Source organism: Saccopteryx bilineata, chromosome 2, assembly GCF_036850765.1.
Source record: "Saccopteryx bilineata isolate mSacBil1 chromosome 2, mSacBil1_pri_phased_curated, whole genome shotgun sequence".
NCBI lineage: Eukaryota > Metazoa > Chordata > Mammalia > Chiroptera > Emballonuridae > Saccopteryx > Saccopteryx bilineata.
The window spans coordinates 307,543,132-307,569,710 of NC_089491.1; the positions used below are offsets into that span (position 1 = coordinate 307,543,132).

The 26,579-nt window shown below is 40.7% G+C and overlaps 1 protein-coding gene across 1 annotated transcript in view; it reads right to left on the reverse strand.

Annotated features, from left to right (window-relative positions):
• Positions 1-14,130: 14,130 nt before the first annotated feature.
• SLAMF7 (SLAM family member 7) overlaps positions 14,131-26,579 on the reverse strand; it is a 36,837-nt gene continuing 24,388 nt past the window's right edge. The window contains 7 exon segments of the mRNA XM_066255164.1: positions 14,131-14,428; positions 14,431-14,443; positions 15,289-15,351; positions 17,807-17,916; positions 18,378-18,485; positions 18,677-18,949; positions 20,282-20,614. Of these exon segments, the coding sequence (XP_066111261.1) occupies positions 14,376-14,428; positions 14,431-14,443; positions 15,289-15,351; positions 17,807-17,916; positions 18,378-18,485; positions 18,677-18,949; positions 20,282-20,614 (953 nt within the window). The 3' untranslated portion in view covers positions 14,131-14,375.

The following is a 26,579-nucleotide window of genomic DNA, read 5'->3' on the forward strand; positions in this document are numbered from 1 at the left end:
AGAAACTAAAAAAATACCAAAAAATCAATAAAACCAAAAGCTGATTCTTTGAAAAGATAAACAAGATTGACAAACCTTTAATCAAACTCATAAAAAAGACCAAATAATTAAAATAAGAAATGAAAGAGAAAAAGTAGCAACTAACATCAAAAAAATAAAAAGGATTGTAAGAAAATATGAACAAATATATGCCAACAAATTGGACAACCTTGGTGAAACGGATTAAATTCCTACAAATATATGATCTTTTAAAACTAAATATGAAAAAATGACAGAAAACATGAATAAACCAATTACAATGACTGAAATTCAAGCAGTAATAATAATAAAAACTCCCAGAAAACAAAATTCCTGGGCTGGATGGCTTCATAAATAAACTTCACCAACATTCAAAGACGAACTAACACCAACCCTTCTCAACTATCGAATATTTTTAAAAATTCAGGAAGAAGAAAGACTTCCAAGCTCATTTTACAAGGCAAACATTACACTAATTCAAAACCACATAAAGACACTACAAAGAAATAAAACTACAGGCCAATATCCCTAATGAACATAGATGCTAAAATCCCCAACAAAATATTAGCAAACCAGATCCAGCGATACATTAAAAAGATCATACGCCATGATCAAGTGGGATTTATTCTGGGGATGCAAGGTTGGTACAGTATTTGCAAATCAATAAGCATGATACATCACATAAACAAACTAAAGGATAGAAATCACATATTTATATCAATAGATACAGAAGAAGCTTTTGATAAAATTCAGTACCCATTTATAATAAAAATGCTCAGCAAAGTGGGAATAGAGATATCATACCTCAACATAATAAAGGCCATATTTGACAAACCTCCAACCAACATCATACTAAATGAGCAAAAACAGCATACTAAAACACTTTTCCTTAGGATCAGGAACAAGACAAGAATGTCCACTTTCACCACTTCTATTCAACATAGTACTGGAAGCCCTAGCCATAGCAATCAGCCAAAAAAATAAATAAAAGACATCCACAGTAAAACTGTCATTATTATTATTATTATTATTATTATTATTTTGTATTTTTCCGAAGCTGGAAACGGGGAGAGACAGACAGACTCCCGCATGCGCCCGACCGGGATCCACCCGGCACGCTCACCAGGGGGTGACGCTCTGCCCACCAGGGGGCGATGCTCTGCCCCTCCGGGGCATCGCACTGTTGCGACCAGAGCCACTCTAGCGCCTGGGACAGAGGCCAAGGAGCCATCCCCAGCGCCCGGGCCATCCTTGCTCCAATGGAGCCTTGGCTGCAGGAGGGGAAGAGAGAGACAGAGAGGAAGGAGAGGGGTAGGGGTGGAGAAGCAGATGGGCGCTTCTCCTGTGTGCCCTGGCCTGGAATCGAACCCGGGACCCCTTGCACACCAGGCCGACGCTCTACCACTGAGCCAACTGGCCAGGGCTGTCATTATTTTTTGATGACATGATATTGTACATAGAAAACCCTAAACACTTCATAAAAAGTCTACTAAATCTAATAAATAAATTTAGAAAAGTAGCAAGATACAAAATTAATATTTAAAAAATGTTTGCGTTTTTATACACCAATAATGAACTATCAGAAAGAGAAATAAAAAAAATTTTTATTTAATATCACAATAACAAAAGAATAAGGTAGAAATAAATTGAACCAAGGAGGTAAAAGACTTGTACTCAGAAAATTATAGGACACACTGAAGAAGAAACTGAGGATGACACAGATAAGTGGAAGCATATACTGTGTTCATGAATTGGAAGAATTATCACCTTTAAAATATTCATACTATCAAAAGCAATCTATAGACCAATGTAATTCTTATTAAAACACCAATGGCATATTTCACAGATCTAAAACTAGTATTCCAAAAAAATTTTTTTTATTTATTCACTTTAGAGAAGAGAGAGAGAGAGAGAGAGAGAGAGAAAGGAAAAAGAGACAGGGGGGAGGAGCTGGAAGCATCAACTCCGATATGTGCCTTGACCAGGCAAGCCCAGGGTTTCAAACCGGCAACCCCAGCATTTCCAGGTCGATGCTTTATCCACTGCGCCACCACAGGTCAGGCCCAAAAATTTTTATGAAACCAGAAAACACCCTGAATAGCCTCAGCAATCTTCAGAAAGAACAAAGTTGGATGTATCACACTACCTGATATCAAACCATACTACAAGGCCATTATAATCAAAACAACTTAGTACTGGCATAAGAACAGGAATATAGATCAATGTAACAGAATAGAGAGCCCAGAAATAACCTCACCCTTTCTGGTCAATTAATATTTGACAAAGAAGACCAGAACATGAAATGGAGTAAAGACAGTCTTTCCAATAAATGGGTTGGGAAAATTGGACTCATGCAAAAACATGAAACTAGACCACCAATTTACACCACACACAAGAATAAACTCAAAATGGGTAAAAGAAAATCTAAGTCACAAAGTCATAAAAACCTTACATAAAAACATAAACAGTAAAATCTCCAACTTCTCTCATAGCAATATTTTTGCCAATATAGCTCCTTGGGCAAGGGAAACAAAGAAAAAATAAATGGGACTACATAAAACTAAAAAGTTTGCCCTGGCCAGTTGGCTCAGCGGTAGAGCATCGGCCTAGCGTGCAGAGGACCTGGGTTCGATTCCCGGCCAGGGCACACAGGAGAAGTGCCCATTTGCTTCTCCACCCCTCCGCCGCGCTTTCCTCTCTGTCTCTCTCTTCCCCTCCCGCAGCCAAGGCTCCATTGGAGCAAAGATGGCCCGGGCGCTGGGGATGGCTCTGTGGCCTCTGCCTCAGGCGCTAGAGTGGCTCTGGTCGCAACAGAGCGACGCCCAGGATGGGCAGAGCATCGCCCCCTGGTGGGCAGAGCGTCGCCCCTGGTGGGCGTGCCGGGTGGATCCCGGTAGGGCACATGCGGGAGTCTGTCTGACTGTCTCTCCCTGTTTCCAGCTTCAGAAAAATGAAAAAAACAAACAAACAAACAAACAAACAAAAAAACACCCTAAAAAGTTTTTGCACAACAAAAAATCCAACAAAATGAAAAGAACCCACTGAATGGGAGAACATATTTGCCAATACAGTATATATGATAAAGGGTTAATATTCAAAATTTATTTAAAAACTTATAAAACTCAACACTAAGAAAACAATCCAATTTTAAAAATGGGCAAAGAGCCTGAATAAACACTTCTTTAAAGAGGACATTCAGATGGCCAATAGACATTTATTGATTTTTTTTTTTAAAGAAAGAGTCAAGAGAGAGAAAGAGAAATAGGAAAAAAGAAGGGAGAAGCAGGAAGCATTATCTCTCGTAGTAGTTGCTTCTCGTATGTGCCTTAACCAGGCAAGTCCAGGGATTTGAACCAGCGACCTCAACAATCCAGGTCAATTTATCCTCTGCAACCACCACAGGTCAGGCTAGCCAATAGACATTTAAAAAATGCTCAATGTCACTAGTCATCAGAGAGATGCAAATTAAACCACAATGAGATATCATCACACCCCTGTCAGAATGGCTTATATCAACAAACAAGTGCTGGTAAGGATATGGAGAAAAGTGAACACTGTTGGTGGGAATGCAGACTCTTACAGCCACTATGGAAAAAAGTATGGCATTTCCTCAAAAAGCTAAAAATAGATTTGTCTTTTGATCCAGCAATGTCACCTTTGGGAATATATCCTAAGAATCCCAAAACACTAATTTGAAAGAATGTATGCATCCTCATGTTTATTGCAGCACTATTTACAATAGCCAAGATCTGGAAACAGCCCAAGTGTTCATCAGAGGATGTGAATAAAAAAGCTGTCAGAGGGAAGAGGGGGAAGGGATCAAAGAAGGTGAAGGGATTAGCCAAAATCATATATACATAACAATAGACACAGACAACAGGGGAGCAATAGCCAAAGGGAAAGGGGGGTAAAAGTAGGAGGAAGGAAAGCAAAGGAGGGGAATTGGGGGTGGAAAGAGACTTTGCATAAGGCATGGAGCATGATGTAGTGTGTAGAGGGTGTTATATTAAGTGGGACACTTGAAACCATGGTCAACCCACTAAACTAAAAAGTTTTTTTTTAAAGCTGTCATACATTTACACAATGGAATACTATGTAGCTGTAAAATAGAAGGAAGGAAATCTTACTTTTTCTGACAGCATGATAGACCCAGAGATTATTAATAAAATAAACCAGGAAGAGAAAGATAAATATCATATGATGATCTCACTTATACGTGGAATCTAATGAACATAATAAACTGGGGAACAAAATAGAAACAGAGATTGGGTAACAGGGAACATATGGACAGCTGTCAGAGGGAAGGGGGAAGAGAGGATGGGATCAAAGAAAGTGAAGGGATTAGTCAAATTATATATAGCATAACATGTAGACACAGAAAACAAAGTAGCAATAGCCAGACAGAATGAGGGGGGTAGAAGTAGGGGGGCAAAGGGGGTGAAACAGGGTGGAAAGAGACTTTGCATGGGGCATGGGGGGACACAATGCGGTGTGTAGAGGGTATTACATTGAGTAGGGCACTTGAAACCATGTCAATACAATAAATTAAAATTTTAAAAATTATGTATTTATTTAATTATTTGTGAGGGGGTGGGTTGGGGGGAACAGACAGGGACAGACAGACAGGAAGGGAGAGAGATGTAAAGCATCAACTCATACTTGCGGTACTTCAGTTGTTTGTTGATTGGTTTCATATATGTGCATTGATCAGGGGGTTCCCCTTGCCAGTGTCCCCTTGCTCAAGCCAGAGACCTTGGGCTTCAAGTGAGCAACCTTTGGGCTCAAGTCAGGGACCATGAGGTCATGTCAATGATCCCACATTCAAGCTGGCAACCCTGTGCTCAAGCTGGTGAGCCCATGCTCAAGCCCAGTGAGCCCACACGTAAGCCAGCAAATTTGGGATTTTGAGCCTGGGTCCTGATGTCCCAGGTCAATGCTCTATCCACTGTGCCACCACCTAGTCAGGCAAAATAAAAATTTTATATTAAAAAAAACCAGTTCAAATGCTATAAAAATGTTTACGTGAAACCTATGACCTCTTATTAATCAATGTCCCCCTGTTAAATTTAATTTTCTAAATTAAAAGAAAAATATCTGTATGGTTTTGCAAACCAACATTATTTCAATAAATTCAATTAATAAAAAAATAAATAAAAATAAAATATTAAAGACATTGTACAGAGTTGTGGAGATTACTTTCTGAACTCCATTCCAAATTTCTGGAGCAGAATTAAATCCTCAGAACTGGCCCTCACTGGGTGGCTAAGTGGACAAAGTTGTGGCTCAGCGCACTGACGGTTGCAGGAGGCGTACTCACCACTACTGGGGCTGCTGTCAAGACTCAAGTGACCCGGAAGACAAGATGGCACTGGAGTAGGTGGACGTACCAACATCTACCTCCTAGAACCAAAGTGGAATACAAACTAATTTTAAGAACTATCATCTGGAAAAACCAACTTGGAACTAAACTAAGAGGACTCTTCAACCAAGGAACACTGAAAAAGCCACACCGAGACTGGTAGGAAAAGCGGAAACGTGGAGAGGGCTGCCCAGATCCCCGGAGCGAACAGCAGCAGGGAGAGATTCTAAGTGAGTTTAGCAGGGGGGGAGGGTCCTGAGCCCCAGGAACAAAGCCTGCAGCCCCAGAGCCCAGAAGAGGTGTATGGACAGTATTTAGCTGGAAATAAGTCAGGATACTGTTTGTGAGAAAGAGTCTGATTTCTCAGACTCAGGATCCTTCTTAAAGGAAACGTGCAGAATATCTCTCTCACAAACATTCACCCGGGGCTCCTGGAGATGCAGGGAGAGAGGAGAGGACCAGGGTAACAGGAAGAGAGTATAATCTAGGAGGCACAGGGAGAAACATTTTGGGAGATAGCCACCCGAACCCCTGGGACGAGTCACTCCCCAAAGCTGAGGTGAATATTTCCCCTGGAAACAGCAATACCAGCAAAGGGAAGCAGGAGAGCAGCCAAACAAGCTCCCCCGCAGCACTCAGAGCAGAGTTGCATAGAAGGAGGGAGCTTTTGGGTCTATAGAAGTGAGTCTTAGTGTCCGAGCTTTAACGCCCCCACCCATGTGGCTGAGGGCTCACCAGAGGGCCGGCAGCAGTGGGAGACAAAAGCACCGTTCTGCTGGCAGGGGCGGAAGCCAGCTGGCCACCACTGGGCTCAGGTGTGAGCTCAATCTTGCCCGGCTGGGGGAAGGGGGTGTGCAAAAACGGTCAAACTCAGCTGCCAGCAGCCTGTAATCCAGCCTGTGGGAGAAGGGCCGGAACCCCAGAAAGGGTGGAGATAAGCCATGGGGCAAGGGCAGAGGAGCACAGCCTTGCCCTGCCCATGCAACCCAGGCTTGCCGTCTGACTTGGTAGCTGGCTCCTCCCGTGGGGGTGGAGCCAAAAGCCCAGAAGAGGCGGAGTTCTGCTACTGAGCTGAGCTTGGGCACGCATTCCTGCCCGGTGGTAGAGCCAAGGTTAGCAGCCGTTCCTCAAGCAGGCTCCTCCTGCAAGGGCAGGGCGAAAGCCCGGAAACAGGCAGAGATTCACAGCTGAGCAAAGGTGCTTGCTAGTGCCCTCAGGACCGAGCATAACGTCACACATGGGGGCGGGGCAAAGGCCAAGGCCACCAAAACTTGTGCACCCGAGCGCGTGATCACAGTCACTCCCGTGAAGAGAAAATGCGGAGGCAGAGAAATACAACACAAATAAACCAAGAGAAATCCCCAGAAAAGGACCTAAGTGAATCAGATATAACCAAATTACCAGATGCAGAGTTTAAAATAACGATTGTTAGGATGCTCAAAGATATTAGAACAGTCATAGATGGCCATTATGAAAACCTAAATAAAGAGATAACAAATATAAAAAAGGACATTGAAATAATAAAAAAGAATCAGTCAGAAATGACAAATACAATATCTGAAATAAAGAATACAATGGAAGAAATTAAAAGCAGGATGGATGAAGCAGAGAATCGAATCAGCGAGTTAGAAGACACAATAAATAAAGGCACGGAAGCAGAGCAGAAAAAAGAAAAGAGACTCAAAAAGTCTGAGGAAACTCTAAGAGAGCTCTGTGACAACATGAAGAGAAACAACATCCGCATCATAGGGGTTCCTGAAGAAGAAGAGAAAGAACAAGGGATAGAGACTTTGTTCAAACAAATCATAGCAGAAAACTTCTCCCAATTAAGGCAGGAAAAAATTTCATATGTTCAGGAAGCACAGAGAACTCCATTAAGGAGAAACCCAAAGAAACCAACACCAAGACACATCATAATTAAAATACCAAAGCTAAGTGATAAAGAGAAAATATTAAAAGCTGCTAGAGAAAAAAAGACTATCACCTACAAAGGAGCCCCCATAAGGATGACTTCTGACTTTTCAACAGAAACACTTGAGGCCAGCAGGGAATGGCAAGAAATATTTAAAGTAATGCAGAACAAGAACCTACAACCAAGACTACTTTATCCAGCAAGGCTATCATTTAAAATTGAAGGAGAAATAAAAAGCTTTACAGACAAAAAAAATAAAATAAAAAAAAACTCAAGGAATTTACTGCAACCAAACCAAGGCTACAAGAAATGCTAAGGGACCTGTTGTAAACAAATCAAAGGAAAAAAAGAATACAACAAAAGAGGAATACAGTTTTAAAGAAAAAAAAAATGGCGGCCCTGGCCGGTTGGCTCAGCGGTAGAGCGTCGGCCTAGCGTGCGGAGGACCCGGGTTCGATTCCTGGCCAGGGCACACAGGAGAAGCGCCCATTTGCTTCTCCACCCCTCCGCCGCGCTTTCTTCTCTGTCTCTCTCGTCCCCTCCCGCAGCCAAGGCTCCACTGGAGCAAAGATGGCCCGGGCGCTGGGGATGGCTCTGTGGCCTCTGCCTCAGGCGCTAGAGTGGCTCTGGTCGCAATATGGCGACGCCCAGGATGGGCAGAGCATCGCCCCCTGGTGGGCAGAGCGTCGCCCCTGGTGGGCGTGCCGGGTGGATCCCGGTCGGGCGCATGCGGGAGTCTGTCTGACTGTCTCTCCCTGTTTCCAGCTTCAGAAAAATGAAAAAAAAAAAAAAATGGTAATAAACAATTACATATCAGTAATAACCTTAAATGTTAATGGATTAAATGATCCGATCAAGAGACATAGGGCAGCTGCGTGGATAAGAAAACAGGACCCATACATATGCTGTCTACAGAGACACACCTTAAATCAAAAGATGCACACAGACTGAAGATAAAAGGATGGAAAAAAATATTTCATGCAAATGGAAATGAAAAAAAAGCTGGGGTAGCAATACTTATATCAGACAAAATGGACTTTAAAACAAAGACCATAGTTAGAGATAAAGAAGGTCACTACATAATGATAAAGGGAGCAATGAAAAAGAAGATATAACCATTATAAATATCTACACACCTAATATAGGAGCACCTAAATATATAAAGCAGAATTTGATGGACTTAAAGGGCAAGATCAACAGCAATACTATAATAGTAGAAGATTTCAATACCCCATTAACATCATTAGATAGATCCTCAAGAAAGAATATTAACAAAGAAACAGCAGACTTAAAGGACATATTAGATCAACTCGATTTAATAGATATCTTCAGAACCTTTCACCCTAAAACAGCAGCATATACATTCTTTTCAAGCGCTCATGGTACATTCTCTAGAATAGACCACATGTTAGGGCACAAAAGCAGTCTCAACAAATTTAAGAAGATTGAAACCATATTGAGCACTTTCTCTGATCACAATGGCATTAAACTAGAAATAAACCACAATAGAAAAATTGAAAAACATTTAAACACTTGGAAACTAAATAGCATGTTATTAAATAACGAATGGGTTAACATTGAGATCAAAGAAGAAATTAAAAAATTCCTAGAAACAAACGATAATAAGCATACATCAACTCAAGATTTATGGGACACAGCAAAAGCAGTCCTGAGAAGGAAGTTTATAGCATTACAGGCATACCTCAAGAAGCTAGAAAAAGCTCAAATAAACAACTTAACCCTGCATCTAAAAGAACTAGAAAAATAACAGCAAGTAAAGCACAGAGCAAATAAAAGGAAGGAAATAATAAAGATCAGAGCAGAAATAAATGACATAGAGGCTAAAGAAACAATACAGAGGATCAATGAAACCAGGAGCTGGTTCTTTGAAAAGGTAAACAAGATTGATGAACCTTTAATGAGACTCACCAAGAAAAAAAGAGAGAGGACTCAAATAAATAAAATTAGAAACAAGAGTGGAGAAATAACAACTGACACAACAGAAATACAAAATATTGTAAGAAAATACTATGAAGAACTGTACGCCAAAAAACTAGACAACCTAGATGAAATGGACAAATTCCTTGAATCATATAATCTTCCAAAAATCAATCTGGAAGAATCAGAAAACCTAAACAGACCAATTACAACAAATGAGATTGAAACAGCTATCAAAAAACTCCCAAAAAAGAAAAGTCCTGGGCCTGATGGCTTCACAAGTGAATTCTACCAAATATTCAAAGAAGAACTAACTCCTATCTTTCTCAAGCTATTTCAAAAACTTCAAGAGGAAGGAAGACTTCCAAACTCCTTTTATGAGGCGAGCATAATTTTGATTCCAAAACCAGGCAAAGACAACACAAAAAAAGAAAATTATAGGCCAATATCCCTGATGAACTTAGATGCAAAAATCCTCAACAAAATATTAGCAAACCGGATCCAGCAATATATGAAAAAAATCATACACCATGATCAAGTGGGATTTATTCTTGGGAGGCAAGAATATTGCAAATTCTGGTACAATATTCACAAATCAATCAATGTGATTCATCACATAAACAAAAGAAAGGAGAAAAACCACATGATAATTTCAATAGATGCAGAAAAAGCATTTGATAAAGTCCAGCACCCATTCATGATCAAAACTCTCAGCAAAGTGGGAATACAGGGAACATACCTCAACATGATAAAAGCCATCTATGACAAACCCACAGCCAACATCATACTCAATGGGCAAAAATTAAAAGCAATCCCCTTAAGGTCAGGAACAAGGCAGGGGTGCCCCCTTTCACCACTCTTATTCAACATAGTTCTGGAAGTCCTAGCCACAGCAATCAGACAAGAAAAAGAAATAAAAGGAATTCAAATTGGAAAAGAAGAAGTAAAACTATCATTATTTGCAGATGATATGATATTGTACATAGAAAACCCTAAAGTCTCAGTCAAAAAACTACTAGACCTGATAAATGAATTCGGCAATGTGGCAGGATATAAAATCACTACTCAGAAATCAGAGGCATTTTTATACACTAATAATGAACTGTCAGAAAGAGAAATCAAGGAATCAATCCCCTTTACCATTGCAACCAAAAACATAAAGTACCTAGGAATAAATCTAACCAAGGAGATTAAAGACTTGTACTCAGAAAATTATAAAACATTGATAAAAGAAATCAGGGAAGATACGAATAAGTGGAGGCATATACCGTGCTCATGGTTAGGAAGAATAAACATCATTAAAATGTCTATATTACCCAAAGCAACTTATAAATTCAATGCAATACCGATTAAAATACCAATAACTTACTTCAAAGATACAGAAAATATATTCCAAAAATTTATATGGAACCAAAAAAGAACACGAATAGCCTCAGCAGTCTTGAAAAGGAAGAATAAAGCAGGAGGGATCACACTTCCGGATATCAAGTTATATTATAAGGCCATTGTACTCAAAACAGCATGGTACTGGCATAAGAACAGGCACCTAGATCAATGGAACAGAACAGAGAACCCAGAAATAAACTCACAGCTCTATGGACAACTGATATTTGACAAAGGAGGTAAGGAAATACAATCGAGTAAAGATAGCCTCTTCAACAAATGGTGTTGGGAAAATGGACAGCTACCTGCAAAAAAATGAAACTAGACCACCAACTTACACCATGCACAAAAATAAACTCAAAATGGATAAAAGACTTAAATGTAAGCCGTGAAACCATTAGCATCTTAGAAGAAAAGATAGGCAGTAAGCCCTCTGACATCTCTCGCAGCAATATATTTGCTGATTTGTCTCCACAGGCAAGTGAAATAAAAGACAGGATAAACAAATGGGACTTTATCAAACTAAAAAGCTTCTGCACAGCTAAAGACAATAAGAACAGAATAAAAAGACAAACTACACAATGGGAGAATATATTTGACATTGCGTCTGATAAGGGGTTAATAACCAAAATTTATAAAGAACTTGTAAAACTTAATACCAGGAAGACAAACAATCCAATCCAAAAATGGGCAAAAGAAATGAATAGACACTTCTCCAAAGAGGACACACAGATGGCCAAAAGGCATATGAAAAAATGTTCAACATCACTAATGATTAGAGAAATGCAAATTAAAACCACAATGAGATATCATCTCACACCAGTCAGAATGGCGCTTATCAATAAAACAACACAGAATAAGTGCTGGCGAGGATGTGGAGAAAAGGGAACCCTCCTGCACTGCTGGTGGGAATGCAGACTGGTGCAGCCACTGTGGAAAACAGTATGGAGATTCCTCAAGAAATTAAAAATCGAAATGCCTTTTGACCCAGCTATACCGCTATTAGGAATTTACCCCAAGAACACCATAGCACTGTTTGAAAAGAAGAAATTCCTCCCCATGTTTATGGCAGCATTGTCCACAATAGCAAAGATCTGGAAACAGCCCAAGTGTCCGTCAGAGGACGAGTGGATTAAAAAGCTTTGGTATATATATACTATGGAATACTACTCAGCCATAAGAAATGATGACATAGGATCTTTTACAACAACATGGATGGGCCTTGATAACATTATACTGAGCGAAGGAAGTAAATCAGAAAAAACTAAGAACTATATGATTCCATACATAGGTGGGACATAAAGATGAGACTCAAAGACATGGACAACAGGGTTGGGGTTACAGGGTGGGGGGAGGAGAGGGAGGGGGTGGGGGAGGGGAGGGGCACAAAGATCATGGCTTTTCAGCATTTGCCATATTCCCCTTTAATCTATAGACAGACAGCAAATATTTACTTATAGTGTTTCCACTATAAAGACTGCTGTCTTAGGGACAAATGCTGATGAACTATTTCAGCAGTTCCTCCTTCTTGAAAGACTTATATGTCAACATAGAGCTCCATGTTTCATAGGACATACTCAAGCTCACTCCATGCTCCCTGGAGCTTTAACACAAAGGAATGCCCTTTTTTTTTTTTTTTGCTCTTTTCTTTTTTTTTTTGCTGTATTTTTTCTTTTATTTATTTATTTTTTGTATTTTTCTGAAGATGGAAATGGGGAGGCAGTCAGACAGACTCCCGCATGTGCCTGACCAGGATCCACCTGGCATGCCTACCGGGGGGGGGGGGGGAATGCTCTGCCCATCTGGGGTGTTGCTCTGTTGCAACCAGGGCCATTCTGGTGACTGAGGCAGAGGCCATGGGGCCATCCTTAGGGCCCAGGGTGGCTTTGCTCTGGTGGAGCCTTGGCTGTGGGAGGGGAGGAGAGAGATGGAGAGGAAGGAGAGGAGGAGGGGTGGAGAATAATAACACTGTTTTGTCTTTTTCCAAATAGCTCCAGATATATGGAAAAGATTTATATAGGCAGATGGGGATCCTCAAACCCCTCAGCGAGATCTTCTGAGCATAGCTTTTAAGATACCTAGAGGCAGAAAAAGCCCAATAGAGATCACGGGAACTACCAGCATTTAGGATACACCCTTAAAGGCTCCAACGCCCAAAAGGGGTCTCCTAGGATGTCATCTGGGTCCTGCTTCAATAGTGGAAAGAAAGGTCATTGAGCTAAAGCCTGCCAGGCTTACATGCCTCTGCTGTGAGGAAACAGGGACACTGGAAGGTAGGCTTCCCCCTCACTCCTCTAAGGGAGGGTTCAGTCTCTTCCAGCCCCGCTCCAGCCACCTATGACCTAACCTTGCCCAGAAAGCTGGGGTTTGCCACTGAAGGCTGAAGGTGCCCAGGGCCATCAGCCCCATCTACGACACTGTAGACGAGCCTAGGGTATTTCTTCCAAGAAGCAGGTAAACTGATCTCATTTGCACAAGGGCCACTTAACTATGTTTTGCCTGAATAGTCAGGTTTTTTATTCTTCCCTCAAAGATCTCTGTTGTGGGTGTTGATAGTCCTATTTTCTGCTGCTTTGCTTAATATATAGTGTTTCCTTTATCCCTCCTATCTCAATGCCCCACTCATATTTCAGGCTGGGACCTATTCCTAATCTAGAGCTCTCTTTCCCCCTTTTGCCAACTTCTATTATGAATCTACCTTTGCCACCCAGCTTAGTGTATCCCAAGGTTCTCTTTATCATGCCACAGTCGCAGAGCTCCAGGGAAAAGCTACCTGGTCTCATCTCTCCAGGCAGAGGAGAACAGAAGCTCCATATCCACGCATGCTGCAAATGGCTTCTCCAGTCTACCTGAATCATTACCAGCTAGAAGCAGCAGTCACTGGGACTTGGACATGAGCTGCAAAGTATAGAATGGTGACAATTCCAGTGCCATGTGGACTTTTCCTGGATGTGGACTTTTCCTGGACTCCTGCTCCCTGTGACAGATCCTAACAGACTGAACTGTGGTTGGGTTGCATTTTTCAGGGATTTGGCATGGTGATGGGGCCAACTTGGACTTGGTGAACATGATAAGGATACTACTTTTTTATGGATTCTTGCTGTATTGGCCAAGAGTTTGCTTAAAGGCTTTTAATCACTGTAAAAAAAATAGAAGGCTGGATAAAGAAGATGGGGCACATATACACCATGGTATACTAGTCAGCTAGAAGAAATGATGACATCGGATCACTTACAGCAGATTGGTGGAATCTTGATAACATTATGTGGAGTGAAATAAGCAAATCAGAAAAAAACAAGAACTACAGGATTCCATACATTGGTGGGACATAAAAGTGAGACTAAGAGACATGGACAGGAGTGTGGTGGTTACAGGGGGTGGGGGGAGGGAAGGAGGGAGGAGGGGAGGGGGAGGGGTACAAAGAAAACTGGATAGAGGATGACGGAGGATGATTTCTCTTTGGGTGATGGGTATGCAACAGAACTAAATGACAAAATAACCTGGAAATGTTTTCTTTGAATATATGTACTCTGATTTATTGATGTCACCCCATTTAAATAAAAATTTATTTATTAAAAAAAAAGACATTGTATACACACACACACACACACTCACACACACAGAATTAGGAAGTCCTAAATCTGAAGGAGCATAAAAGATAGGCTGGAAGTCAATGTTCTTTGTTCTTCTTTGTTATTTTGCTCATGTCAATGAATTATTTTGACTATTTTCTCTGAGTCGAAACATGAAGGTGCACAATGCTATTTAGGCGGTGTTCTCGTGGGTAAATGGCCTTGATGAGTCTGGTGATGTAGACAGTGGGGTTTCTCCATCTGTTAAGCAGACACAAGAACACAGAGTGCTGAAGGTGGGCAGGGTCTGGGTCCCCCACACATGACCCCTCCATCCCAGATACTCTTCATTGTCAAGGTTATGGAACCCGAGCCTCCTGTTGTGCTTGCTCCTGCTGTTTAATCACATTTACTTTAGAGGAACTATTCCTTCATGTTAACCTACATTTATCCTATTGACTGCTTGAAAAACTGAACTTTCCTTCCAATAATCCATCAGATCCAACCTTGCCAATTACTAAGCAAACTGTTTTACCTATTCTCATCTCTTCTGATCTAGTTGGGTGGGGAGACAGAAGGTATGTGCTTCTGCCTAGTGTGATCTGTGAAGGAATAAGCTTTAAAGCTTACTACCTTAATAATTAGACTCTAGGGAATGTGCAAACCAGATGTAATGTAGGTAGAATATGGAAAAGAAAAATAAATTATCTCCTGCTTCCAGTTTATTGGTGGCTCAGAAGCAAGCTAGAGTCTCCTTTACAGTTGTTTCTTCCCTGCCAGGCATAGTCTAACCATGCCTTTTACCCTATTCATGCCTTCAGTCAGGACCCTGCTGATTTTTTTCTATCATTCCTACCTAGAGTCTCTCTCCTACTACTCTACTGTATTTGTTCCAGGTAACCCCCATTTGACTCCTAAAACACAATTCTTTTCTATTCTCTTTATTCCGTGTAACCCTATGCAAAGGGAATGGGGACATCCTGAGGACCTTTTAATTTCAGGCCAGAGAACATGAGCTCTTTGGGGTCTAAGAAATTTTAAGCTAAGCTGGAACTAGGAAAAGTGATGGAATAACTTTAGTGAAACTCAGCTCTAACTCTTCTTACCTTTGGGGGTATTTGTACCACGGAATAAAGTGTGTTTGCTGAATTTTCCTCTGGGATAGTTTTCTATTAAAAAACAAAAACATAAAACAAAAAGTCATCATCCACCCCCTTGGTCACACAGACAAGGTCAAAGAGACCCCGAGAATCCAGAGAAAGGAAAGCAGAAATGGGAGGAGAAGGCAAGAAGGATAGAGGGTTCTGGAATAGGAACAGGTAGTGGGAAGTGCTCTTGTTGATGAGATTATCATTACAATGATTAATAACTTCTTTAAAGAAATAATTACATTATTTTTAAAATGTGTTGTGTTCGCCTGACCGGGTGGTGGCGCAGTGGCTAGAGCATCAGACTGGGATGCGGAAGACCCAGGTTCGAGACCCTGAGGTCCCCGGCTTGAGCATGGGCTCATCTGGTTTGAGCAAAAAGCTCACCAGCTTGGACCCAAGGTTGCTGGCTTGAGCAAGGGGTTACTTGGTCTGTTGAAGGCCCGTGGTCAAGGCACATATAAGAAGGCAATCAATGAACAATTAAGGTGTTGCAATGCGCAACAAAAAACTAATGATTGATGCTTCTCATCTCTCTGTTCCTGTCTGTCTGCCCCTGTCTATCCCTCTCTCTGACTCTCTCTCTGTCTCTGTAAAAAAAAATGTGTTGTGTTTAAGTGAATTTATAAATATATTGCATATAAATCCCATGAGCTATAAGCCTTCAAGGTAATTAAAGAATAATTTAAAGTAATATTGCTAATGTGTCAAATAAACATTTCCATCTGTCAAAAGGGCCTTTGAAACAAATCAGTAAAAATAATTTATGAGACAGAACAAATCTAAACAATAATATCCATAACAAAATCTCCTTCCAGGCTGGAGAATATCCTGAGTTGATAAAGTTTATTTCTGAACATCCAGGACTTCCAGTCTTGTGGTCTCCTGGAAATGTGTATTGAACAGGGGAGGATAAACCATAAGTGATCAATTTTAAAAGAAGTCGGACTGAGTGGAGCACAGATAAGTCTCCCTAAAGGAAATAATGAACACTCAAGATACTAACAAGTTTGAAGAGGAAATGTAATAGTTCCTCTTGTAAAAGTTGTAGATAAGAGTAGGAAGATGCAACCTGATTGGGAAAGACCAAAGTCTGGAGTAAAAGTGAAATTTTGAGGCTGCGAAGTGTCCTTTATAAAAGCACCCTATGACCCCTAAGGAGCTACTCCAGCCTGGTCTACAGTGATTGTTTCTAGGAGTATATTTGAAGGTGTCTACATAGTTCATGTCTCTGGAACACATCTTTTTATTTGGCTTTATTTAAACTTTATTTTTATACTTTTCAGAGTTTCCTTTGCATTAACCTTGTGTTCATTTATTTCAGTGTGTTGAACCACACTTGGGAAGACTTGAGTATGGGCCCAGAACCACCATAGGCTCTGAATCCTTTTTTTATGGCTTCTTGAGTTGCCTCAGAGGAAAAGCAATTTTTCAAAAAAAATATTTTTTTGAGAGAGAGAAAGACAAACAAGAAGGGAGAGAGATCAGAAGCATCAACTCGTAGTTGCATCACTTTTAGTTGTTTATTGATTGCTTCTCATATGTGCCTTGACAAGGAGTTTCAAACCAAACCACTGACCTCTTCCTCAAGTCAGCAACCTTGGGCTCAAGCCAGAGACCTTGGGCTTCAAGCCAGTGACCTTTGGGCTTAATCCAGTGACCATGGGATCATGTCAATGATCCCACACTCAAGCTGGTAAGCCTGTGCTCAACATGGATGAGCCTGCACTCAAGCCAGCAACCCCGGAGTTTTGATCCTGGGACTTCAGCATCCCAGGTCAATGCTCTATCCACTGTGCTCCCACCTGTCAGGCAACAATTTCTTTTTTTTTTTAAGTGAGAGGACGGGAGATAGAGAGACAGACCCCCACATGTGCCCCGACCTGGATCCACCATGCAACCCCTGTTTGGGGATAATGCTTGAATCAATTGAGCTATCCTCAGTGCCTGGGGCTGCTATTCAACCAATCAAGCCACTGGCTGTGAGAAGGGAAGAGAGAGAGAAGGGGAGAGGGAAGAGAAAGAGAAGCAGATGGTCACTTCTCGTGTGCCCTGACCTGGGATTGAACCCAGAACATCCACATTCCAGACCGACATTCTATCCACTGAGCCAACTGGCCTGAGCAGATTGCTAAATCTAGTCTGCTGACACCATAACTTAAACATCATGTCAAAAATCACACTACTCTACCTGTTATCCTATGCAAACAGAATCAGGTTTGTTGAGAGGCTGTTGTGAACTGTGGAGGGAAGAGGTAATTCCTCAGACCACAATATGACCCAGCATTCTGGTTGTGTAAGAACAAGGTGCATAAGAGAGAATCTGTAGACCCAGGGCAGACACAGGTGTACTGGGTTTCAAGGGCTATACATCTTCATCTCCCATTTTGTCCAAATCCATGGGATAATCTCAAGTAAAACAAGAAGGGCATCAGAGAGGAGGATAAGGCCTCAGAAAATTTGAGACTGAACTCACATTCAGGTTAGAGATTGTTTCATACTCTGAGGTCTCTTCAGAAGAGGGATAATAGCTCAGAATTTTTTGATGAGTGTCCATTCTCTTCTTCTCTTCAGTGGACTCTGCAACTAAATTGGTAGAAATTCATAGCTTGTCCCTTCTTCCACTCACCAGTCCCAGTGGCCCACCACCCCATCTAACATATTTATGATGACCAAATATCTGATTTCCCTACAACTAAAGGGTTTTCTGGGGCATGGTACTTTTAATGCTAACCCCAGGAAAATCCCAGGATAAACTGGTTACCCTCATTACTTTTACTTCTCAATCTCTGAAAGGAGTGGGCACTGGAAATGGGAACTGGCAGGACCTTGGCCTTAGGAAAGGAGGACTCAAGTTCTTTTTCTCCTCCAGAATGAAAGGATGCAGGCTGATGGTGTTCTCGTTGAGTCAGAGACTATGGCCTGTTCATTTCTGTATTCTTATGGCTAGCATCAAGCCTGACACACAATTCACACATGCTTGTTGAATAAATAAGGGTGAAAAATACATGAATGAGGGTGAAGAAAAAAAATAGTACATGCTATACCTTTTCTTCTTTGTCTCCAAATAATTGGCACTAGTAAAAGGGCACTGAGCAGAAATAGTACACACAGGAGAATCAGGAACATGGTGAAATCTTGGTCACCAGTGACACCTTTAAGAGAGAACACAGTGAAGGAGAAAGAGTCAGTTAAGTTAAATGATCCAACTTTTGGATCCAATTTCTCCCAATTTGGTGACTTCCCATGGGCCTCCAGTTTTTATACAGGGTCATTCCCATGGGAATTAAGAGCTAAAGAAGGTATAGATTCTGAGATTACTGGCTCCTGAAGGAGAGATAGTTACCTTTACAGAGCTTCCTGGCATACATAGGGTTTGAAGAGTTGCTGCTAATGGGGTTCCTGGCTATGCAGATGAAGATCATGTCCTTTTCTCCCAACCTCCAAGACATGGGGAAAATGGAACCATTATGGGACTCATTGGTTGTCTGCCCCAAGGATTTCCAGCTGTAAGTCACATCCTCTTCTTCCTGTTCCATGGAGCATGTCAGATTGGTCACACAAGTGCCATTCTTATTGCTCTGCAGACCCATGGTAATTTGGGGCTTTGATAGGTGCTCTGTAAAAGAGAAATGGACAAATAAAGGTGGAAACTATGCCTATAGCCCTCCTTTTTCATTTATTTTTTATTTATTCATTTTTAGAGAGGAGAGAGAGAAGGAGAGAGCGAGAGAGAGGAGAGAGAGGATGGAGGAGCTGGAAGCATCAACTCCCATATGTGCCTTGACCAGGCAAGCCCAGGGTTTTGAACCAGCAACCTCAGCATTTCCAGGTTGATGCTTTATCCACTGCGCCACCACAGGTCTATAGCCCTCCTTTTTAAAAATTATTCTTATAAACCCTGGACCTGAATCTCTTCAAAGTGCTACAGAGTGGTGAGGAAGCAGCAGCTCAGAGCAGAATTCTCATTTAATAGTTTCACTGTATTAAATGTATTTTAGTCGCTCCTAATTTAATCTTTTTTAGAAGATCCCTATTTTCCTGTCCTTAAGCTTCCTTGAAAAGACTTTTACTTTACTCTTTTGGACAAATAACACTTCTGGTCTCCCTCCCTACTATGTGCTCACTCTCACTTTTATATTTAGGCCTTTGACCCATTTTGAATTAATTTTTTGCTCAGGGGGACAAACTGTAGTCAAGTTTCAATCTTTTGCATGTGGCTTTTCAATTTTCCCAGCACCATTTATTTAAGAGGCTTTCTTTTATCCATTGTATGTTTTTGGCTTCTTAATTGAGGATTATTTGTCCATATTTATGTGGTTTTATTTCTAAGCTCTCATTCTGTTCCATTTGCCTGTATGACTTTTTTTTTTTTTTTTTTTTTTGAGGCAGCTATTCTTGTAGATGGTTGAATAATTGTCTTTGTAGATTCTTTTTCTTTTAGTGGGCTTCAAGGTCTAGACTTGAGAAAAAATATTTATCCTATCTTGTTTTAAAAGAAAAAATAAAGCTATTTGTACTTTCTTCCAATTCTTGTGTCTATTTCTTTATCAATTGGAATCTGTAGAGGAAGAGATATCATTGATGTGTATACCTAATAATCTTTCTAAGATAGTTATCACTTTTCTCCCTATTACAGATATGAGAACTAAGTTTTAAAGAGATTAAATAACTTGGCTAAGTCATGCAATTAGTAGATAGAGAAGCCAGCATCTGACCTGTGTGATTACCACTTCCATTTCACCCATCTGTTTCACTATACTATCTCTTGTAGAATTTTGGAGTAGGAAGGGACTTCATTGGTCAGCTATATCTACTTCATTCAAGCAGGAGTTCCTTTTTCCATATTCTTGCCAAGTGTTTATCTTGATTTGGCTTAAACATCTCCAATATCAGGGTGTTTACTACTCTACCCATGCAGTTATCCACCTTTGGAACTGATTCCACTCACCATAGACACGTAGTCCATACTCCTGGATGAAGCGATCCTTGGGACCTGAGCTGAATATCTCTACTGTATAGGCACCTGAGTCACTCTTACTCAGTTTGCTGAGCCTCAGGGAGTAATTTCCAGGGAGAAATTTCACCCTTATTTTGTTGTGATTTTGAGTCACTATCACATTGTCTTGTTTGTTTGCTGTATTTGGCTGTATGGTGGCAAGAAGAGTTGTGTTAAAGTTCCACACAATGCTGTCAATTTGATTTACTGAGTGGGTCAAAGGGAAAGTCACAGACCCACCAACGGCACCAACCAGCTCCTTTGGGGCTCCAGAGGTTGCTGGCCCTGCAGAAACAGAGAACCATAAAATAAATGTGGGTCCCTGCCCTTTCCACAAATTATCCACCCACTTTGGGTTCTAGGAAGTTTCCAAGGAACCCTCTCAGTCCAATCCAACCAGCCCTTTTGGAACCTCACTCATATGAAGGCATTGAGGTTAGAACTCTTTCCTGAAAGGGATGACCACAGGTAAGTCCACCCACTCCCAGAGACCTGTGGCTTAAAAGACAAAGCTCTGAGGTAAACCACAAGACCCAACTCCATCCCTGACACCTGACATGTTTCTGTAGGAGAACAAGTGGGAGGTTACTGTCTGAGTCCTCCTTAGGACACCTTTCCCCCCACGGCTCCTGGGAGAGTTGATTTAGATGCAGGTAAAGAAGGAGCAGCCTGCCTGAAAGAAGGCACAAATTTTCAAGCACAGTTCAGAACATTGGGAGAAAAACTGTAAGTCCCTAATAATAGTGATGGCTTAGAAATTTGAGGATAATTTATTTTCTATTTTATGATAGAGTGATTTGAGAATTCCAGTATCTCTTATGTCCTTTGGTGATCTTCCCTCAATTATAAACTACTCTCCCAGTACTTCAGAGTAAGAGAACCTGATAATACCAAATGTTGAACTATAGTCTCTTGATTACAGATCTGGAATCTTGACCAACTTTCTTGCTAAATTTATTTTTAAAAGTACTTGCTTCTCTCCTTGGGTAAATGCCTTTTAGGAGCTGATTTCTGCTTTCAAACATTCTCCCTATAATTTATCAGTTATAGTGTATATATTCTTTGAGTCCCTCGGACCTTTATCAAATCATCGTGTTAAGGAATTTGATTTTTTGAAAAAAAATTTGCTCTCCCTGATTTCTTAATACTAAGACAGGCTGGTTTTTCAGTTGCTCTCTGATCATCTCAAGGGAAATCTAAGTAGTCCCAGTAAATGTCACAGATAAAATAAATTTTGATTTGAATTTTTTTTTTTTCATTTTATAATTTTATTTTTTTAATGGGGTGACATCAATAAATCAGGATACATATATTCAAAGATAACAAGTCCAGGTTATCTTGTCGTTCAATTATGTTGCATACCCACCACCCAAAGTCAGATTGTCCTCTGTCACCTTCTATCTTGTTTTCTTCGTGCCCCTCCCACCCCCTATCCCTCTCCCATTCCCCCCTCCCCCCCGTAACCACCACACTCTTATCAATGTCTCTTAGTTTCACTATTATGTCCCACCTACGTATGGAATAATACAGTTCCTGTTTTTTTCTGATTTACTTATTTCGCTTGGTATCATGTTATCAAGATCCCACCATTTTGCTGTAAATGTTCCGATGTCATCATTTCTTATGGCTGAGTAGTATTCCATAGTGTATATGTGCCACATCTTCTTTATCCAGTCATCTATTGATGGGCTTTTTTGGTTGTTTCCATGTCCTGGCCACTGTGAACAATGCTGCAATAAACATGGGGCTGCATGTGTCTTTACGTATCAATGTTTCTGAGTTTTGGGGATATATACCCAGTAGAGGGATTGCTGGGTCATAAGGTAGTTCTATTTTCAGTTTTTTGAGGAACCAAGAATTTTTGATGGGTTAGTTAATATATTTATTCTTTCACTTCAACCACAGATATGGAAGGAGTTAATATTTTGTAGTCAAAGATTGGGTATCACTTGCTCTCACGTAGTTATAATTCCTATATTTAAGGCAACTTTGAGTAATTTGGTCTTTACATGAGCTTGGGGGAGATGTTTAAGTCAAGGAGGTGAGAAAACTATAAGGATGTGGCTTTAGTGCCTTAGCATGCGTGCACAAGGTTAAGCTCTGAATAATTATTGTTTTCACTTCACACATGTGGTGTTATAGTCTCAAGAAAAATGTCAAAAGGTGTGAATTGTGTGGTGATATTAGAAAATGCATTCAAATTTATGGTTTCTTGTTAAAATAAAACTGGAGGATGACAGTGTAAATTGCCAACATGAGCCTAGATGGAGTATATTGTTCTATTTTCATTGTATCTCCAGGGTGGGAAGAGGGTTCATGAAAGATGAAAGTAGCTCCATGCTGATAGATAAAATGGCTACTCAGCCACCACCTTTCTTAATGCAGGCCTGTAGGAGAAAGAAGGACTTGCCTACTCAGTAATCTGGCTCAGACTTCCCTTGTAGCTGGATGCTAATAAGGGATGATTGGATTAGGGTACAGGAAATTTTGAGGAACTGTGGCACCACTTCCAATCACAAAGAGAAGAAGTTATCTTGCAGCTGCCTTTGCCCAAGGCCCTTTAATGAATCCATAAAACCCCTGCCCTATTACTCCCTTAGGCCTGACACCTTTTGCTAGTCTCAGTCGGCCTGCACCCAGGCATTTTTAAAATAAACTTTCCTTTTGGAACACACTAGCCTCATGTTTTTGGTTCAGCCTGGGGTTTTTGCCTTTTACATGCCAGTCCTTAGGTGTGAGTTCAGAGGCTAGGGGGCAGGGTTGGTGAGTCAGAACAAGTTCTGTTTCCTCTTCCCAGTTGACTGTGAAAGGGGATGCAGAAACTAGAGACCTCTCAGCTGTTCAAGGCTGAACGGCATCTTCCCTTTTTGTGATGTCTTCTCTGCCTGCAGATATGACCTTATAGAGTTTTACTATGTCTAGGTAGGTCATGTTTTTCTTATTTGGTCATTCCTTCCTTTAACAAAAATTTATTTGGTTCCATACTGGTGCCAGGCACTATTTAGGAAGTGAGGATATAACTGAAGGGCAAGCTAGTTATGATCCTTGCTTTCATGGAGTTGTAAGATTATCATCAAATAAATAAATATGTGAGTTACAAAAGGGAGAGAAACAGGTACTTAGAGAACATACAATGGAAGGGACTTAACATGATCTGTGGGATCAGCTGACTCTGAGAGAATGAGTGCTACTAACACAAGACTGGGAAGGTTTAGTCCCATGAAACTCATCTACCTTCCCATTTAGATCAGTGAAGTGAATAGTGTAATTTGCCTTCTTTGCATCCATTTCACTCCTTCCTCATTTTGTTGCATCCAGGTGGTCTGGTTAAGAATTATAGCCACCCAGCTCAGGTGGTAGCCTTCCTCTGGCATGATAATTAACTTAGGAGCATCATGTGACCTGAGCTGATTGTATCTGAGACATGCCCAGGACTTTTGCTCTAAGGCTGGGATGACCATTTGATGCTGAGGGAAAATATGAAGCCCAGGACTGCCACCCACTTACTATCACCAGACAAGCAGCCAGTCCTTTTTCATCAACTGATCCCATCTACTTTCTACCTCACAAGCTTTTGCAAGTGCTTTATCATTTTCTCTGCTTATCTAACCTTATTCAAGGCCCATAAAGCCTATTAAAAGCCCTTCTTTGGATAAATCTTCAACTCTTTTTCACATATACCCCATAAAAATCCACCAGAAATTTATTTTTGACTTTAAGTTCTTTAGAAGGAGATACTCTCTTTGGTGGTGATTGGACAAGCTGTTTTTCTGTGAATTAGTCGATGTTTATAGGCACTTTATTCCAGATGGGGTTTAGGGTTCCACCCAATGAGGGGTAGAGATGGCTGTTCCTTCCAATCAGCATGGAGTGCTATGAAAGATTTAGAGCTTTGGCCCAAATCTCTTGATTCCTAAGAGTCAGAATATCTGGGTTTCATTCTGGTTCCTTCATAATAATAACTCTAGTAGTTCAAATAATAACTTTGTAGTTCATAAGCTAGTTTAATGGAAATTATCTTTCTTGAGCCTCAGATCAATTCAATAATAAGGGCTCCACTTTATGGATAAAGACATTGGAGTTCCAAAATGCTAAGTAACTTTCACAAGTTCCCCAACTGAAAAATGGCAGAAGTGGGATGAGAAGTTAGTTCCTCTGTTTCATAGGCCTTTGTTCTTTCCACTACTGCCTTACTGCTTTCTAGTTTCAGTTTCAGTGTTTTCAACTTTCATAGGAGAAAAGTAACAACCTTTATTTGCCAGAATTTGGGGAAGGGGGAAGAATAAATACAGATCTGAAAGCATTTTGAGAAGTACAAAGCAGTCTGAGAGGTGATGGGAGGCAGGAGGGAGGACAGAGTATAGTGTTATAAGGAACAGACCCTGAGAGAGCTTCCCATTATTTCTCTGATTTTCACAAGAGTGGCTGAAACTGAGAAACAGAGATTTCCCAAATCTTCTTTGGGTGGCTCCTTGGCAAATTTAAACTTCTCAGAAAGTGATCTGGGCCTGTAGAGCAGTCACTGGCTACTTCGCACCATGCAGGGAATAGTCAGCAAACATTCCCTGCCAATCTAACTTTGGAAATTAAGGGAACTAGGGCAAGAGACATTTTGCCTTCTGTTCAAGGCCAGAGTAGGTACTTTTGGTATCAGGAAAGTCAGATGACATATTGCCATTTATGAGAACATGGATGGACCTTGAGAATATTATACTGAGTGAAATAAACAAACCAGAAAAAGCTAGAACGATATGATTTAATATATCAGTGGGATAAAAAACTGAGACTTGTAGACATAGATAAAAGTGAAGTGGTTACCAGAAGGAGTGGGTTCCATGGCAGGGGGATAGCAGGGAGTAAAGAGGGACAAGTGTGCAGTGGCCAAAAGTGATTTGACCTTGGGCGATGGGTACACCACACAATCAACAGTCCAAATGCTATAGAGATGTTTACCTGAAACCTATGTACTCTTATTGCTCAAGGTCACCCTGTTAAATTTAATTTTCTAAATTTAAAAAAAAAAACAAACAACTGGGAGTTTTTTTCTGGACTAACTCTATACAAAATAAAAATTATGGTATTTTCATGAACTATTTATTTTTATTGTTCTGCTCTTCTGTGGCTGAGTAAAAATTGTTGATATTAACAAATACATGGCATTAACTTTGTTGTAAATTTATTATCTAATAAAAAATCTTTATGCATCCATTAAAAAAAAAAGAGGCCCTGCCCTTCAACAGAAAGAGACAACAGCTCCTCTCCTTTGCCACCTCCCTTTACTTTGGGTTATCATCTCCACCCCTCACCCCTTAAACTGTTCCCCCATGGCTCTGGAACTGAGTGGAGGGAGGGAGCCAAATTAGAAGGGGCATTCTCAGAACAGCCAGAATCAAGGGATGGTGACTCAGGAGAAATATTTCAGGCTAAGGGAGGTGAAAAGCCCACTTCCCACTTGCCAGCCCCATCCCGGAGCAGACTCCCAATACTCAGTGCCCCCATCAGAATGCACCACCATGTCATGGCACCTTGCTCATGGAAACAAAGGACCAGAGCATCTTGGAGCTGGTAGGAATCTTAGGAACTACTTAGTTTGGTCCCATTTTATGAGTGAGGAGACTGATGCTGAGGGTTATAGTAACATGTTTCAAGTTAGTGGAAGACCAAGATTAAAAACAAGGGCTCCTAAAGCATGGTTTCTCAAGACATGCCCCTTGCCACTCTTGAGGTCTATGTAAGTGCTTCAGTGTATTTCTAAGGGGTTTAGAAAAAGGTCTATGGGGTAGGGAATAGAACAGGGTGATTAGAAAGAATCCACAGAACTTCCCATTTCTTAGAGAGGTTTCAGCTCTATGCATTAGAGTCATTTATTTGTTTCTTTCTGTGTAAGATTTCACTTCCTAAAAGAAAACCACTGCTTAAAAAAATATTTGGAAACTACCACTCTTTACCCAGCTTCTCCCTAATAAATGTCCTCTGTAAAGAAGATTTTAAATCAATGCCATGTACAGATGCCCCTGGATTTATATTGGGGTTGGCCTAATAAAACCATCTTAAGTTGAAAATATTGTAAAGTCAAAAATTTATTTAAACCTATGTATTCTTATTGATCAGTGTCACCTTTTTAAATGTATTTTTTTTATTTTTTAGTGAGAGAGAGAGAGGGACAGACAGGGACAGACAGACAGGAAGGGAGAGAGAGATGAGAAGCCTCAATTCTTCATTGCAGCACCTTAGTTGTTCATTGATTGCT